The 18,015-nt window shown below is 41.7% G+C and overlaps 1 protein-coding gene across 1 annotated transcript in view; it reads right to left on the bottom strand.

The window, feature by feature from the left end:
• TMEM164 (transmembrane protein 164) overlaps positions 1–4,650 on the bottom strand; it is a 32,570-nt gene extending 27,920 nt beyond the window's left edge. Inside the window, exon 1 of the mRNA XM_080624977.1 lies at positions 4,267–4,650. Coding sequence (XP_080481103.1) covers positions 4,267–4,635 — 369 coding nt within the window. The 5' untranslated portion in view covers positions 4,636–4,650. The remainder of the gene's footprint in view (positions 1–4,266) is intronic.
• Positions 4,651–18,015: the final 13,365 nt, after the last annotated feature.

Here is an 18,015-nt window from a genome sequence, read left to right as displayed (position 1 = left end):
GAGCTGCTTTAAAAATTACAAGTTCTGCAAGGACCAGTATCAGGTTTTGGAACATAGGAGGTATACACAAAAAAAATTACATAGATAAGGGAATTATGCACACACACAAAAAGAGAGATTCAGAAGCTTACATTTAGAGACTTACATTTTGAAAAATGTATATATGTTCATTAGAAATTTTGCTGCACTGCCCTACATCTTGCCCAAAAATCTTAGTACATTAAGCAGTGAACAAAACTACTGAAAATCATCTTCAATTTAGAATACTGCTACCCTTTAAATATGGAATAACTCAGAATGGAGTTATTCCTTTAAAAATGGAATAACAGCAACTTTTACTTGCTGACTGTTACTCATGTAACTCAATAACACAATTCACTGTCTTTTCTTTAAAAATTTACTGAATTTCTGTAAGCAAAGGCTCTTCATACTCACTCCCAAGTAACAGGATATAAATGTTCCTTTAATTTTAGTTCAAGGTTTGGAAGAGACAGAATATGGAAAACCATACACAATTTAACTAACTGGATTCTTCCAAATATTACAAAGCATTTAGGAGCTGTAGATGCAAATTAAAATCAGATTCACACTTGAAAAATGACATTTGACCACATAATCAGATTTTTTTCCAAGGTTAAAAAACAGGAAAAACCCAACCAAACAAACAAACAAACCCCCCCAAAAAAAAGAGGAGGAAGGAGGTGAAAGGGAGATAATTAATTTGATATATATTTTGGGACATACTCCCAAACGATGCACAATTCAGGCAAGCTATGTTTACTACGTGAGTACCAAAAACAACCCATTGTTTCCCAAAACACAGTAGTCTTTCTGCGGAGGACAGGAAGAATCCAGAACTCTCAAGAAGCTAAAACTAGAAATAATGAACACAGGATTTAGTATTTACTGGACTGCAGATGCACTTAGCACTGGTTTAAGTTATGCAAACATCAGATTGAGATCACTGGATGAAAATGGACTCCCCTATACTCCTTCCCCTTGCCTTTTTTCCACCTGTCACTTCCCCTTTAGTTTACTTCTCTTTGTCTAAAAGGATCACTGTTGGAAGTAATCATCCAGCAACACAGGTGTTTCCTCCAAAAACATTTTCTTTATTCCAGACAAATGTCAGTCCTTAAGTGCAGTAATTTGGTTTAGGGCAATTCTTCCCTTTTATACTGCCAAATCAGAAACTTGAAAAGACTTCTTTAACGTCTTCAATTTCAATACCCTAATTATGGTTCTATAATACTCAAAAGGATTAATGTCTTGAAAATATAAAACTTGGTCCCCTTAATATATGCTAAATTCTTTCCTGCTATGCAAAGGAGAAAAGGTTTGCAATACCCTGGTGGCCTTACTGCTTCCCTTTCAGGACACCCTTTCACACCAGGTTTATAGCAGTATCATCAGCCTAATCATATCCTCAGTCCTAAAAAGAGAGTGAGTTTGGGCTTTATTTCATAAAGGTATTCAAAAACTTTCAGTGAGACCACTCTCTACATAAAGAAAGAGCTCAGTATTAATTCATTCATAGACTTCCTCCTCACTGCACCACACACTCATGATGCCCTACACAAAGACACCCCACCAGATAACTGTCCACGAAACTACAGAAGTTTCCATTCACCTTTTGTTTAAAGTAAATTTTTAAGTCTTTTAAAAATGGAAGTATTTCCTTCTCAATGATCCTACACTTACATCACTGGTGAAGAAATACTGCTATTCTTCCTTCAAAATCTATGCAAGAAGCCAAAACCAAGACTGTGGAAGGAAATGAGCGGTACTATTAAATAATTCAACTAGGTGGCAGGACAGCAACGAATTCTCTGAATCTGATCAACCATGACAACTGTTTAGGCAGGTAAATATGTTCACTTGATCAACACTTCATCCTCACAATGACACACCTAAACTAGTTCTTCCCACTTATGAAAAAGATTTGATTTGAACACAGGTTGGTGTGATCAGCAGAAATCAAACACCTGATCAAAACAGACTCAGTTGTAGAACTCTATCCATTGTATTATGCAGTTTTTGTCTACATCACAGATGTAATTCCCACTTTGTGATTTCATTTTAGTCTTAGGCCTTTTAAGAGCAGGGATTTTCTGCAGAGAAAGTCTGAAGGATAACTTCCAGTTCCGAAAATTTTTGGCTCAGAGACCAGAGCCTTTGTTGCTGTAAGGTGAAACACTCTCAACTGAAGAAAACAGAAATTGAGTGAAAGAAGAGACCTTTAAAAGCAGCTACTGTTGGACTCCCTTCGAAGTGATCTTGACTGCTGTAGCATGTTTCACCTCTCACATCCTACTTTGTTCATCCTCCTGCTTAGGTCCAACAGCAGGATTATGTACAAATTACTTTAAGAACAGAAGCGAAGGATAAATTATATTTTCATGTATTGCATCTTGCCAACCTGTTGCCCTTATGAAATTGAGGCCAGAAAAATAATGCTTGTAAGATTCCAACTACTACGTATTACTTTTCTCCTGATGGAGGTCATCGACTATCTTTGTATCTAACCTGTTTTCTTTGATGAAAGCTGCTGGGTTTGCAGCCATTTTCCTTCTCTACATTAAGCCCAGGCCTATTTCTAACACATTCCTTTGAGGATGAAGAGGCATGACATCTGATTTCACATTTCTATTGAGTAATTAGCATACAATTATTAAAAAAGCTTCACAATAGGTCAAAAAGAGATCAAGAAGTGCCTATGCTAATTACAGAGGTTACATTTTCCTCAGGAGAGCATTAATGCATGAGGTAAGCCATACCAGCTGCCACACACATACACGAGGCATTAGCTTTTGCTGAATACTTATCATAACATCATATTAAAATACCAGATCAAGACAACTAAACTTTCAAATCATAATGGTAACATATGCTCACCTTCACAGAAAATTATTAGGAAAATTTTCTAATAAACACTAAGTGTTGCCAGGAAATAGAATGAGACTATATTATAATTATTTCTACAGCTCTTGCATACCTTCTACTTTCCTCTTCACTAGCAATACTAACTGGTTGCACAGCAATTGTTACCACTTCCTGGGAAGCAAGTGTTGAATGGTGTAAAATCCTGAGCTAACATTGCATCATTGCTTAGGAATTTATACAACCTGTTAATTCAGGTCTGGAACTGTAAGTTGATTCCTGTAAAGGTCTTGAATACTGCTATAAAAGTTTGTTTTCTCCCTCTTGGGATAACACCCATCTCCCTTAAACCTCTGGTACAACCAGAAATGATGTTTTCATTCCTGTTAGGAAATGCTTTCCAGGAGTGAAGCTATCAACTGGCTTGACCCGATACAGCCCAGTTCACTCACCATGCTGCAAAGGGAGTCTAACAGCGGCAATGGTCTGATTTTCATGTTACCGATCTTACAGATGTTGTTATCATGGCAGCTTTTGTGAAAGCCTTTTTGCCATATCTTCTACTATAATTTCTTGAGCTTAAATTTTGTAAATTGTCCAGTGTTGAATGCACAATATTAGCAAAGTTAAACAAAATACTAGTAACTTTTTAATCTCCCCCACATTCCTTACCAGGCTCAGTGAAACTGAAAGTTGATTACTTGCACAGGACTGTTGACAAATACAGCTTGTAAGCTTTTAGTAATGCTCATGAATGTTGCTATTATTTTGGAAGCTACACAAATTGCACATTACCATGCATCAACAACCAAGCCACAAGTCATTAAAGCACAGAGCTTACCCATGGGTATTAAGCCAGATCAGCTTGTCCACCCCATGTACCAGACACAGGTAATACTTGCTTCCTTACCATTAAACCACCACTGTCTGCATAAAATTGAGAGTGATTTGTTTTCTTCAACACCTTCACAAAATACAGTCACACTCCTAAAAGCCACTTGCCTGAAGAAGTTGCATGTAAGTCACATAGCTGCTTTAACAATAATCTTGGTTTCATTAAACCTGATGCAAATCTCACCGCTGCTGTCAGCAGAAACAGCATTTTCCACTCCTGAAATAAGGATCAGGTGAAAGACAGTGGTGAGGCTGCCTTAATTTTTTCCATTTTCAAACAGTTTTGGACATTAGTCCTAGCTACAATTTCACCTTTTCATGTTTCTTGGGTTCTTCACAGATTTCAAATCAGTTGGTTAAAAACTAAGTCAGGTTTAACAGGTTTATACAAGTTCCTGGCATTTGCACTTTTGCCCCACAAACCGACTGAGGAGAAAACACTGCAAGTATAAAACCAAAGCAAACTTCCTGGTGACTGTACACAAGCCTTACCTGCATCATGGTAACAACGTGACAAGGATTTAGGAGGTAAATGACAGTCCTGGTAGCGAACTTGAACCCCATCTCCAGCCCAAAGATGAGACACAGCACCACCAGCAGCACATTCTTGCCCAAGCTCTCCTGCTTAGTCTGGGGCTGCTGTAGCAGATGACCCTCCAGGTCCCTCAAGTGCAGCTGCCTGAGTTTCCACAGGGACAGAAGGATCTCCACGATTCCCACACTGAGGAAGACCACACTCTCCAGAAGACGCTGCTGCCCTGAGAGAAAGGCCGCGCACTCTGGCCCCCCGTTACCAGCAAAGCTGGGGTCCACACCCCCATACATCCAGTCCAGGAGATTATGGAGGCTGTAACGAGACATGGTGGGATGGTGCCTCTTCTCCTCCCCGACACTGTCCAGGAACAGGTAGCAGCAAGACGGAATCAAAGCCAAAATGCTGCCGGGCTGATGGACCATGAAATGCAAGGACGGCCTCTGTGCAGTCCCCGTCCTCCCCCAGCTTCAGGAGAAACAGCTCAGCTCGGGGCGAGGCTCGTTTTTGGCTTTTCCTTTCGATACCAGGACGCGACCCTCAAGCCTGCGAGAAGGGAGGAGCCACAGATGAATGGAGCCTGCGAGCAGCAGTAAAATCCCCTGGCCTCAGCACCCCTTCCTCTTCCAGCCTGGCTGGCCCTGTCTCTTCACCTCCTTCACACTCCCGGCTCTCCCCTTCCCGCCGGACAACGCTATGAGCTGCCCCACGCCGCGCCCGCCTTCTTCCCCCCTCAGCCTGCCCAACGGCTCTCCCGCGCGCCCCAACGGCCACGGCTCGCGCAGTGCTGGGCCCTGTACCTCGCGGCGGGGGCGGGCACCGCTCCGTTAGGGTGCGCGGCGCGGCCCAGAGCCCCCAGCCATGGCGCCGGCCCCGGCGCGGGAAGGGAAGGAGGAGGAGGAGGAGAAGGAAGAAGCAGCAGCAGCAGCGCTCCCCTCAGCGGCGGCACGGCAGAGAGTACAGCCCAGAGCGGGCGGGCCGCTCCCCGCCGCCTCCCGCGGCTTTCCCGGCCCCTTCCCAACGTCGAAGCATCACCCAACCGACGTGCCTGACTCACACCGAAAAATGGACGAGCCCCCTCCGAATTGGCTGCGCCCGGCCGCCCGCTCCTCCCTCCCTCCACCCCGGCTGTTCCCGCCTCCCTCCGCGGCTGGCTGTACCTCAGCGAGTAGTGCTCGTCTCTCCCGCGCTTCCCGCGTCCTTGCCTTCCTTGTCCTGTTACCTCTGCCTTCACCCGCTGCTTCTCCTCACATGCAGCCTCCCGCGGCCCGTCCTGCTGCCGCCGCCCCCTGCCCGGCTCCGCTTTCTGCCGCCTCCGGAGGGGAAGCCGAGAGCCCGGCACAGCTTCCCGCTGCTCCCCGGCCAGACCCGACCCAGCAAGCGGCGTTAACTCGCCGAACGAGTTCCTCAAGTGCCACTGCAGCGGGTGTTAGTCGGCCAAGAAACTGCGGCCATGAAAGGCCAAGCTTGAGAGGGGCCCCGCTCTGAGCGCGGTGTGTGTCCCGGTGTGACAGGAGAGCGCAGCCCCGGCTGTGCACGCCAAGGTGAGGTACTCCCATCTGTGAGCCTTCAGCAGTGGAGGCCTGGCTCCTGGTTTGCGGCTTTGTGAAGCAGCTGTACTGCAAACACATAACTCTGTTTCCATCTGAAAGGCAAAGGTAGGTGAAGATCCAGGTAGAGAAAGTGCATTAAAGGGAGTGTTGTTGAGTTACTTAGAGCTATGAATGGACACACCCTGAGAGCTGGCTACAGGTTTTACTTCATATAACCTGCTCCTTGCTCTCCCCTCCTTGGCCGAGCCAGGGCTGCCCTTCACCTAGCAGCACTATGGCAGCATTGTTGCTGGCCAAACCATTGAGCCTATTTAATTGAAAATACAAGCTCAATTTCACACATAAAAGACCAGGCAGATACGCCCACTGGGCGAGTGGAGGTGATTTCCATATAGACAGGGAGGCAGCAACACCTGGTCTGTAAAGCTGGAAGCATTGTGTGCCGTCCTGCTGTGAAAGAAGTGACTCCTTTTTGGGGAAAGAAGGGGGACCCAGCAGGCTCTTCTAAGATTTGCAAGGGCTCCTTTCCATAATTAAAATTGATAAGAATTCCTCTAGAAAATGCTGTTTTCTCAGCCATTGCTGATGCATTAGAACACCTCTCATTCATTTAGTTATGCACAAACCTGCTGCAAAAAAGGAATATGAAGAAGTTGGATGCACAACCTGAATAGGTGCAAACCTCATGCAAATGCCTCCCCTGTTAACTGGACCTGCACATGCTTGCAGCACAGGCTTGCTGCATTAACCTGCTTCACAGCCTGAACAATCAAACTAAGCAGCTCAGCACTAACACCAATATTTTGGCAGTTCTTTTCTTCCACTATTTCCAATAGAGGATGCCAGTGAAGAATAACTGGCTGAGAGTATGAAAGTGGGCAGTATTTTGCCCACAAAAAAGAACATTTGCAAAATGACAGCTTGCTGTCCATGGAAGAGGAAGGAAAGAGAACAGCTAAATAAAAACAGACGTCATGAAAGCTAAAGACTTAAGCAGTTAATAGTTAAGATCTCATGGGAAGGAAGTCTAAAGAAAGGAGTTAAGAAAAGGATCAGTGCTTTAGGAAAATAATTCAAAGGGCTTATTTATCCCAATTATGAGTAAAATAGAAATAATAGTAAGGTTAGCTTGATAGGGGTGGAGCCAAAGAAATACAGCTTGATCAGTGTAATTAACTTGCATCCCTGAAAAGCTCCTGGGACAAATAATCTCACAAACTATTATTAGCAACCAAATGATAACCAGGGAATGATAGCAGTCAACATGGATCTGTCAAAAATAAGTGACACCAGATAACTTGATTTTCCCCTCCATTAAGGAACAGGCCTTGTGGATAACACAGAGCCTGTTGCCAGTTTGATGAGGGTTTTGACACTTTCATGACATTTTCATTCAAAAGTTAGAAATATGGTCTGGATAAATGCATTGTGAGGTCTATATAGAACTGACTGGATAGCAAGTTGTAGTTCACTGTCTAAAGGAAAGAATATATTGCTGGGTTCCTGCAGCCTGTCTTTAGTCTGGGTCTTTTTTGTTAGTAACACTATAAATAATGGAACAGAGGACATACTTATTAATTTTGCAGGTGATACAAAGCTGAGTGGGACGTATTTAAATTTTAAAATAGTCTTTTAAAATCTGAAGAATATGTTCAGCAAGATGGATCATAGTATTATACTGGGATAAGCCACATAGTGTAAATCATCACTGCCTTTCCTCTTCCCCTTGCTGCTCCTTTCCTCTCCCACTGCCTTCTGCCAGCTCTTCTGGGGCTCTGTGGTTGACTGTATGAGGAAGCTGATTAACATTACAGTTGTAATTCCAGAGGTAGCTGCAAGCTGGAGCACTTTGCTGATCAATTTGATCTTGTTTTGGGTCATGGTGATGGATGAGGTGACCTGCTGATTTCTTGTTTTGCTGTGATTTTCCACTCATTAGAATGAAGGAGCATAGTTGATATAAACTGGATGACCTGGTGCGATTGATATTTCTTTGGAACAGCACAATATTCTTAATTCATATTCAGGTTGAGATTCACTATAAATCCAAGAGGTCTGGTTCTCTGATCTTGATCTGCTGGGTGGTTTAGGCACAGTTCCTCCATCCTCTCTGTTTCAGTCTCTTCCTCTTCTTTGAAAAGCACTCTGTAATCTGTGAATGAGAATTTAGTGTTATCAACTGAACACAAAGCCATTGCTCTTTTCCATTTGTTAACCATTTCCTCTCATCCTTTCACTAAGTAATTTAGGCTGTAAGATCCATTGTAAACAAATATATCTCCTATGTCAATAGAAATGGTTCTCTAAAAGCAATAAATTCCTGTAACTAAAATGTTTGCACAAGAGCCTCAGGCTTGTTCTTGTATCTAACATGAAATTCATTTTTCTGTCTGTGGCTTCTGGAAATACAAAATGTATGAAAAAGTGAAATCTAATGTTAATCTATGAAGAAATGCCAGGGCCCTGAGTGTGCCAGTAGGCCTCAACCACACGAGCAGCCTTGTGTGCGGCTCTTACTCACAGCTTATCTGCCTGGGAGATCCATGGCTCTGGACCAGCTCTCACCCAAGCCTTGCCACAATTGGAGCCATAAAGCCATACTGGCACATTCAGGCCCCTAGCATTTCTTCATGGATTAACACTGGATTTCGCCCTTTTACATATATAGGAAACAGTCTTCCAACAGGGTGGCTAAGAAATGCTATTGAGCATAACTAAAGAAGCCTTGAGAAGAGAACATGAAACTTTGCCCTTTTGCTGCTCTTGAACATGACTGGAGGAATTCCACTGCAACAGGTAACTCCAAATTCCAACTGGTGGCTATTATTAGCAAAGACTGCCTGAAGTAATTCAGATTATCACAAAAGCTACAACTACATTTGTTGTAGGTGTGAGCACACCCTTGTGGCTAATACATAATGACTCAAACTTGCCCAGCCTTAAGGTGAATCTAACCTACAGTCAACATCCCAACCTAGGGAATGTCTTAACACCAGCCACATAAGCATAGTGATTCCAGCTTCTCAACGTGACTGACTTTGGTTAAGTGCTGATCACTTGTTTTGTTTCACTGAGCATGAATGTGGGAAATCGATGAGGTTTGAATTCCATTTTTAAACAATCTTATTGTACTTCAGTGACAGCACAGGAGAATATTAAAAGGAGTCTTCAAAACTGTTTAGGTTAGGAAAAACATCTAAACCTCCATATTTCCTTCACTGGTAGTTTTGATAAATGTAACATGCTCAAAAGGAGCAGCAGCAAGAAGAAATACCAGTGCCCTCCCTCCTAGGGCACAAGACGATGCCTCCCAGCAAATCAGCTAGGTGGTATCTTTCTTCTTGCCTGCTGATATCAACAAATGAAATAATCAAGAGCTAGTGGTTATATTCTCATTGATCCCTAGAGCAAATGTGTCTCTCCCCAAAAAAGAAGATAGATATTATTATTATTATTATATTATTATTAGGTTGGAACTAGATGATCTTAAAGTCCTTTCCAACCCTAACTATTCTATGATTCTATTATACTTTTTCACGTTGAATTACCACCAGTTCACATTTTGAAAACTACATTTGCTTGTTTGTTTTTTCCTTCTACAAATCTACGTTCACAGAGATTCCTCCATCAGTTATTCTGACTCCCTTCTGTTTAGTCAGATGTTCACATGTATTTTTTATTAATTTAAAGAAAGGCTGTGGTAGTGTAATTGCTGATTTCCTGTCAAGGAATTTTCTTGAGAGCAAGATGAAAAGCTGTTGCATTTGTCATATGTCTCCCTGTCAGATAATTTTGCTAGAACATACACTAGACAATACTGGAAAAAAAGGTAAACATCAGCATGAAGCATTCAAACTAGAAGCTTAAAAAGCATCTCACACCCTTTTGTGGGTTTTTAATCTGATGGACTGAAAAATAATTATATGAAGAACCAACAGAAACTTGTTAGGTGACAACTGTGTGAACCAGCTTGTTGTTCAATCACATTTCTGTCATGTTTGCAGTATTTGACTTATTTTTCGCTTACATAAGAAGCTGCAGTATTAATAGACACAAAACAGTTGGATGTAAAAACAGGGAGAAATAAATATCATGAATGTGTGCGGTTTGCTTTGAGAGAAAGAAATCATTGTCAACAGCTCATCTGCGTATCAATTCATTAGCTTCAACCCATGTTGAAGTTAAAATGGCAAGCAGGACTGTCAGTAACTGTAACACAGGTTGAGGACGTATCTAAGAAATGGTGATGTGTTTCTTTGTAGGCTCATATGTTAGATGAATAAAGGCATTCTCTGAGGTTATTTGGAGCTTGGGGAAAAATACTTTTGTTGAGATTAGTGTAAGAAGAAAGGATCTGCTATAAAACACTTAAAATGTGTTCTTCAGAGAATGAAAGTGTCCATCCAGATGTTATTTATGTGTTGTTCTTAAACTTGAAGCATCTTGAGAATTAACAGAAAGATAACTGCTCTTTTCATACATCAGTAACTAAACATTAGTTTAAAGGGCTCAGTGCCATTCACTCCCTTTTGTGTTTGCATCCTCCCTTGTTTGGCTGTCTTTCAGTTTTCAAGGCATTTGCTTTGTTTCATGTCCAGCACTAGGACCATAATGTTGCTAAGTCTAATGAAAGGCAGTCCACAACGAACCACCCAAACTTTTTTTCTTGGAAGCTCAGCCTGAACAGCACTTTTCTCACTGTTGCCTTCCAAGCCAAAATACTATATTAATAAAATGCACATTTATAGATGCTTACATGCACAATTCAATAAATCTCCTAACAACACTTGGCTAGTCTTTCAGGGGACCACATCCAAGTGGGAAGTGTCCTGGGTTCAGCAGTAGCAGTCAGTTTTTCTCCTTTTTAGTAGCTGTTGCAGCACTGTGTTTTTGACTTTCAGCCTCGGAACAAAGCTGATAACAGTGATGTTTAGACTGACCAAAGACTTTGTGAGTCTCATGCTCTGCCAGGGAGGAGGAGGGGCCGGGAGGAAGCAGGGACAGGACGCCTGACCCAAACTAGCCAAAGAGGTATTCCATACCACAGCACGTCATGCCCGGGGATGTAACTGGGAGCTACCCGGAAGGGCACGTCCTCTTTTCGGTCGGGCTCTTTTCCGGCGAGCGGTATCATATTTTCTTCCCTTGTTATTTCTCTTATCATTATTATTATTGGTGGCAGCAGTAGTGATTTGTGTTATACCTGAGTTACTGGACTGTTCTTATCTCAACCCGTGGGAGTTACATTCTTTCGATTCTCCTCCCCATCCCTCTGGGGAGTGGGGGGGGGGAAGTAGACTGCGTGGTTCTAATTTACAGCCGGGGCTTAAACCACGACAGAAGTGATCTCTGAAATATCTATAGCTAGTCTGTAAAATACTTCTAATGCTGATGTCTCAGAAAAATCAGTGAAATCAATGAATGAAATCACTGATGAATTTGCCATTATTAGTTTTACAAGAATTGTGAGCCTGGTTCATGTTTGTTAGAGGTAATTTTAGCTATGACTGGTATACGTAGGAGGTGTGTGATTCTATAAATCTACACAGATATGCAAGGAGAAGAATCTGTGCTTCCTGGTTTTGTTCTATTTTGCTATAGTTTATTGGGCACATTGACATCCATGAAGACTTACCAAAAACCCTGTTAAGACTCAGTTCAGTTTTAAAAACTGAAATCTAACTTCTGACTATAAGACATTGTCTTTACTTACAAATCTCAGCCTGAGAGGCTCTGAACACTGGTGTCTTCCCTAAACTTCAGTGTAGAATTTGCCTTTATTATTAATACCACAGTGATGCTGGGTATTCAAAATCAGGGAATTGCTATTTTTAGCATAATGTAAACCAAATATAATTCTGGTCTCAGAAACAAAACAAAAGGCAGGAAGGAGAACTCTAACATGACGTAATCTCTGGTTAATTAAGTTGTATGAAATTCCATTCTATCATGGAATAGTACGTGATCAGGTCTATTACATCATATTGTGTTGTCACTGTGTATTTTTACATCTTGTGATGCTCAGGGAAGGAGGCGTTCAATACCTCAGCTTTTACAGGGATAAATCAAGCACTGTACATACTTAGCAAAGCTTTCTGAGCCATCCATGGGTTCTGTTAGACCTTCCTGTCATTTGTTGGCTTACGTAGGTATCAGTCACACATTTTAACATTCCTGCTGAATGTAATACATAAAAATAGGTGCTGAAAAATACCAAAAGGCTGCTCTTATACCCTTGTATTGGGTTTGAATTGAGAGAGTTTTGTAGCAGGGGTGCTACACAGGTGGCTTCTGTGAGAAGCTGACAAAAGCTTCCCCCAGGTCTGATTAGAGCCAAGAGAGATGCACCACTGGCCATGGCTAAGCCCACCAGAGACAGTGGTAGCACCTCTGGGATAATGTATGTAAGAAGGGGAAAAAAACGTCTACATAACAGCAGCATTGAGAAGAGAGGAGTGACAGTATGTAAGAACATATAGAACTCTACAGACACCAAGACACACAAGGTGTGAACTGCAGGAGGGGAGGAGATGCTCCAGGTATTGGAGGTGCAGAGATTACCTGCAGCTCATGGAGAGACATCTCTCTGGAGTTTATTTTAAGAAGTTATTGAGGAAAAATGGGTATACGCACATGTTTGCTGTGCAAGTTCGTGCATTTCATGAAGTGTGGGAGCCTCAGGCAAAACGGAGGTCACGCCTGAGTTCTTTGTTACCGGAAGGTTTAACTAACCGTTTTGTTAAAGCCACTGTACGGAATAACGAGCCCTCTAGTGGTTGTTCACCTTCCAAATGCTCACCCTAATGCTCTATTAAACGAATACCTTTCTTTTTCAGTAGCAGCACAATTTGTGTTGTTTTACCTCTTGGGGATGTTGTTATCACTACTTTTCTACACATAGGAAATGAAATAGTAAGAATTGGACTAGTTCTGTTGTAATGATACATGACACACCTGCTCGATACATGAGACTCTTCTATATGGGAGTTTTACTTTAAATACCAAGACTACATGCCTGTGTCTGCACGAGGTGTGATGACAGGGCTTTTGGTCACTGAGGGTTTGGCACGTACCTAGGCTGAATACCTCATACATCAATAGAACATAGAATGTATGGAAAAGGTCTCAAAAGAAGGCAGGAATTATGTTCTCTCCTGCTAGAGCTGAAAGAAGGAAATAGGCTTTTTACAGTCCTCTAATGAGCTGGGGTGGGAAGGAACCAGCTCTGAGCTGCAGCAGTCACCAGACTGAATTGTAGTGATAAATAACTTCAGCTTTCCTGAAATGCATTTTTTGTAATGAGTTGATGTATGAGGGTTGGTTTTGTTTTGTTTTTTGCTTAAGACAATGTAATGCACAGTGTTTGAAGGAAATAAAATATGTATCTTATGCAGATTTAATCTCTGCTCATGTTCTTACCTCAGGATTCAGATGAATCCTATAGTTGATGGCTCCTTTATTGCTGTTGCAGCAGTGGATGCTGACTGACAGCTTTCAGTCACAGAACAGGGGAGGCAAAGGATTTTTTCAGGCCTGTGATTTCCAGATAGCTCAGCCACTTTTAGTCTCTTTCATAAGCTTAGATATATTTACCACAGAGCTCTCTAAATTTACCAGGCTTATGTATATGTGAGCATTTTAACAGCTTGGCTGGTGGTTTGCATCATACTTCAGAGGTAGCTGCTTTTTGTTTTCCCGCTGGCTGATTGCTGGGAAGAGTTTTTCCACAGTCTCAGCCTTCACACAATCTTTTCCTGCCTGGACAGGGTCATGGCTGTGGGCCTCAGCACAGGTCTTTTACCAGCAGACCACATGGGACTCAGAACACATTTTCCATTTAGAAACTCCAATTTATGGTGAAAAGAGATACCCAAATAATTTACTTAAAGCCTTCTTTACTAAAAACAGAGAGAAGGGGTAAGCAGAAAGTGTAGGGTGGATGTATAGTCAAAGTGAGTGGCCAGATCTCTGGAAACATAAAATGGAAAACTTCCTCCAACGAAGAGGGAAGGTGGCTCAGCAGGTGGCAGCACACGGCCTGCTTGAGCTTAGCCTGGTTTGCACCTCCAGGGAAAAGCTGGGCTTACAGTCCTGTCCTGGTTCCTGCTATTAAACAGATCCCCTTTCCTTCCTTTGAAGCAGGAGATGTTTAGCAACGCAATGGAAACTATCAGTGCCATTGGTCACTGCCATACGACAAACGAAGAGTAGTTTTGGGGAAGATCATTTGGAGAAAAAACCAGTAAAGGATGGAAGCAGCACAGCTCTCTAGCGGTAAGTTGGGCTAGAGCTTGCTGCACAGATACAAGTGTCAATAGAATGTCAAAATAAACAGTAAATCTCATTATTGATAATCCTGTTCAGCTCTGCTACACAGACACCTAGCTGTACCTGCCTATTAGGAGAAGCAAGAGGCTTCCACGATGGATTGTTGGATGTTGAATGGCCTGAGTAATCTGAACTACTTTGGCTACACCATGAGGAGTAGAGCTCAGTGGTCTAAAGCCTCTAGACAGAGGATTTTCGAATTCTAAATCAGATTCTGAAATGTAATTCCCAGGTGCTTCTTTCCTCTCCTCTCTGATCTTTAAAGGGGTGGGTGTTAGGGGAAGGGTGAGGGTTCACAGGTTCTTTGTAAATGGGGTGCTTTGAAATACCTCAAATGAGATTTCTCAACAAGTCACTCACCAGCTCCAGCATCGCACCCATTCTGCCTCCAGACAGGCCTAAAAACCTTGATGTTGTCATTGCATATTGCACATCCCCGTTCAATCTCCTCACCTAGCCCATGGGGAAAGAAAGCAGGAATCCTTCTGGGAATATGCTGATCATGAGATGAAAACTTGACAGCATTTATTTATGATTCGTTTGAGTTAATGGCAGGTATTTTAATCTCACTCTGCTGAAACTATCCATTTGTTCATTTGTCTGAATTGCACATTTCAGTATTTGGCTAAAGTATTAACTAACACCCAGGGGAATGTCTTAGAGCTACAGACGGAGGAGATTATTGGGCTTAATTGGTATTATTGCTGTAGAGCTCCTGTGGTGCGGGAATATGGCTTGCTTATTTTAAACTTTTTAATCCAGTATTAAGAGGAATTGCCATGAAGTTACACCATAGAAAAATAATTAGTCCAAAGTTAAACCCTGTGTAGTAGTCTAAAACTCTTTAAGCCTCCTGTTCATCACAAATCCTCTATCATTTCTCCTGAACTCCCTTATGCTTGTGCCCCATGTAGTACCAGAGAAGCCAGTAGGGTCAGAATATTAGAAGTAAGATACAGTAGGTGGATTTTGGCAATCCAAAATGCTTGATCAATAATGCTTAAAGACAAAAAGCCATAGTGCTGTTTGTAGCCTTGATAATCAGGAGATAAGCAAGACAAAGTTTGTGAAGAGAAACATCTCTTGTTAGGCCTGGTGGTGTAGTTGGAGGAAGTCATGAAAATAATATTCTAAAGCTTGGTAAGAGATGGAATTGCTCAGGCTGTTTGTCTGGTGAATATAATGCACCTTTTGTTGCCCTGCCTATTTTTGCACTACCTTCTAATTTTCTCAAGCTGCGACAAGGCTGTTATCTGAAGATGCTTCTATTGTATATTAATGAAGAAGTTAAATTATCTAGGCAGCACAGGCTAAAGCTGAAACTCCCCAGCATCATCTTTCTTAACTATCATTGTCCAGTAAGAAAATAGGTCTGTAAGTGATACTATTCAGCTGAACAAGAGGAAACTGTGACTGGTGTTTGTCAGCTGTGTGTAACACTGATACCTGAACTGGCCTTGGAGCCAGGTATCATCACAGATAATGTGGTGGTGTCTGCTTTCGAGCACGTTTGAATCCTGAGGACTAGACCAGCAGGAGCAGAGAACACCTCAGAGTGCAGCCATTGCCCACCCCAACACCAGTGTCTGCAAATAGTCGGAACTAGGTTTCATTTGCAAGCAGTTACTTCTCCTATAACTAAAACAACAGTAACATTTATTTTTGCCAACAATTTGCATATCCAGTGTCATGTGAATAAGTTATCAGTGCCAGGAATCGACTTGTAATAGAACGACTGACAGAAATGAAACCAGAGTCATAGAAATATTGTGTAAATGAAGCATGTTCTATTAATAATTATTGCATATATGACGTTGATAGAAAACCCAAGGAACAACATGTACAAGTAGGTAGCAGCTACTGATAGGACAAACTGATTGTGTAAGTGAAATTCTCTTCTGTTTCAGCAGCAAAAGGGAAGTCAATGTTACAAGTGGGAGCATTTAAACCTGTCACACTTTTGTTAACTTTACCACAGTGGTAAAGATTGAAACTGACCTGGTCTCTTCATTAAAAGTGCTTTTACCTCACACATCTGAGTGCTGAGTCAAATCCTTGATCTCATGGGAAGTACTTTTTGAGGTAGAATTCAAATAGCTTTCTGAAAGACACTTCTCATCTTTGTGTGTCAATTCCCTTTTTTTCATGGATAGACATTTTCTGTACCACAAATGGTTATGAATGGGAACAGATGGATTTAGACTCAAAGATGTTGACAATGAAGTTACTATGCAAAGGAAACGTTGATGTGTTGGCTGAAAAACGCTACTTAGAATGTAGGAAGTTCTTACTCTGGCATCTTTGTCCATGTCAGCAAGAGCCTGTATAGACCCATGTAGATGGGAAAGATACAAGTGTACATGCGGAATGTTTCATGGGTGACTTCTAAAGAGTCTGAAAGAGGTGACCAAGAAAGAAAAAACCACACATTTATTACACTGTTCAGTGTAACAGGTGAAATTGCTGAGGGGGTCTGCAAACTGTCCATAAATAACATTTTAAAAGGCTCTTCTCCTGGAATTTGTGCTCTTTTTTCAATAGGCCACAGTGCTATGGAAGCGATTCCGTTGGACTGATGGGAAACAATCCAGTGATCAATCAGCCTCTGAAGAAAGAGGTTGTGCTAGAAAAGACAAGACACGACTGAGATTTTGCTGCAAAGACAGAATTAAAGAAATATACTGTGAATTCCAGCAAAATCCTGACATTCTGACAAGCTGGGTAAATGAGATTCTTATTGGTGCTCCATCTTATAAATCATGTTAGGAAGGATGGAAGCTGCAAGACTGTCTTGTAAGGACTCCCTTACAAGTTCAGGAGCAAGCTGAGGCAGAGCTGCTGGAGCATGTCAGGGCAGACTGGCAGCTTGCTGTAATGTGAAATATTTTAAGACTGGAAGACTACCTACTCACTTTAAAGCATATATAATACTTCTGTCCTTGGGCTGGAGTTCTGTGTTGAGGCTCCATAATTCTGCCTTCTGGGCCCAACGGTCTCTGAAACAAAAAGAGAGTGTATTTGATAAAACTAGGATCAGTTTGTACTGGTTCTTACAGACATATATAATCATAGAAACAGATGTTCTAAGGGTCATTTACAGTTTATTTAAGGAAATCCCATGAGGGAGTTCAAAATAATAAGACTTTCTAAGACTTGCACAAATAGATTGCCAATTTTTCAGCAAATAATTATCAGAAATTCCTCTTAGATGTGATTTTACATGAATAAGTACAGAAAAGAGCTCACAGTCTATCAGTGCTAAGAGCTAAGAGTCGATTTATGTTTTTTGCTCTAAGGGATGAAACAAGGAAAAACATTTAATCTTTGTGCAATAGGTGAATTGTTCCACAGGAAGCCAGTTACTCTAACATGAGTTAAGTATTTCTTCATGCTCCAAAACATGTTTTGGATGAAGATTGTGTCTGTCCTTCATGCAAATCTCCTGATGCATATCTGCCCCCAAAACTTACAGGAATGACTACAAACAGATAAGCAATAAGTTGAGGCACTCTAATCTTACCAACATTACTTCTCACATTACGAAGACAGAGGAATACATGCACATGCAACTGCTACCTGGAAGCACAATGCGTACGGGAGCATAACAGAGGATGTTGTATGTACTTGCCTGTTCCATATTCCTCAGGAATGGATTCCAAGTGACTGCCAGCCCACAGACATACATGTGTTATTTTTCTAATCGTAGCTTCATAAAGATTGATCTGAGATAACAAACTGGAACAAAGTTAACACGAACAAGTTATTTATTGCAGGTTTTGCTATCTGGGTTCTAAATAAAAGAGAACCAATTGTGGAAAAAAAGACCAG

This window comes from Psittacula echo (genome assembly GCF_963264785.1).
Source record: "Psittacula echo genome assembly, chromosome: 8".
NCBI lineage: Eukaryota > Metazoa > Chordata > Aves > Psittaciformes > Psittacidae > Psittacula > Psittacula echo.
Note: the sequence above shows the minus strand (reverse complement) of the source record. Positions and strands in the feature narration are given on the sequence as shown.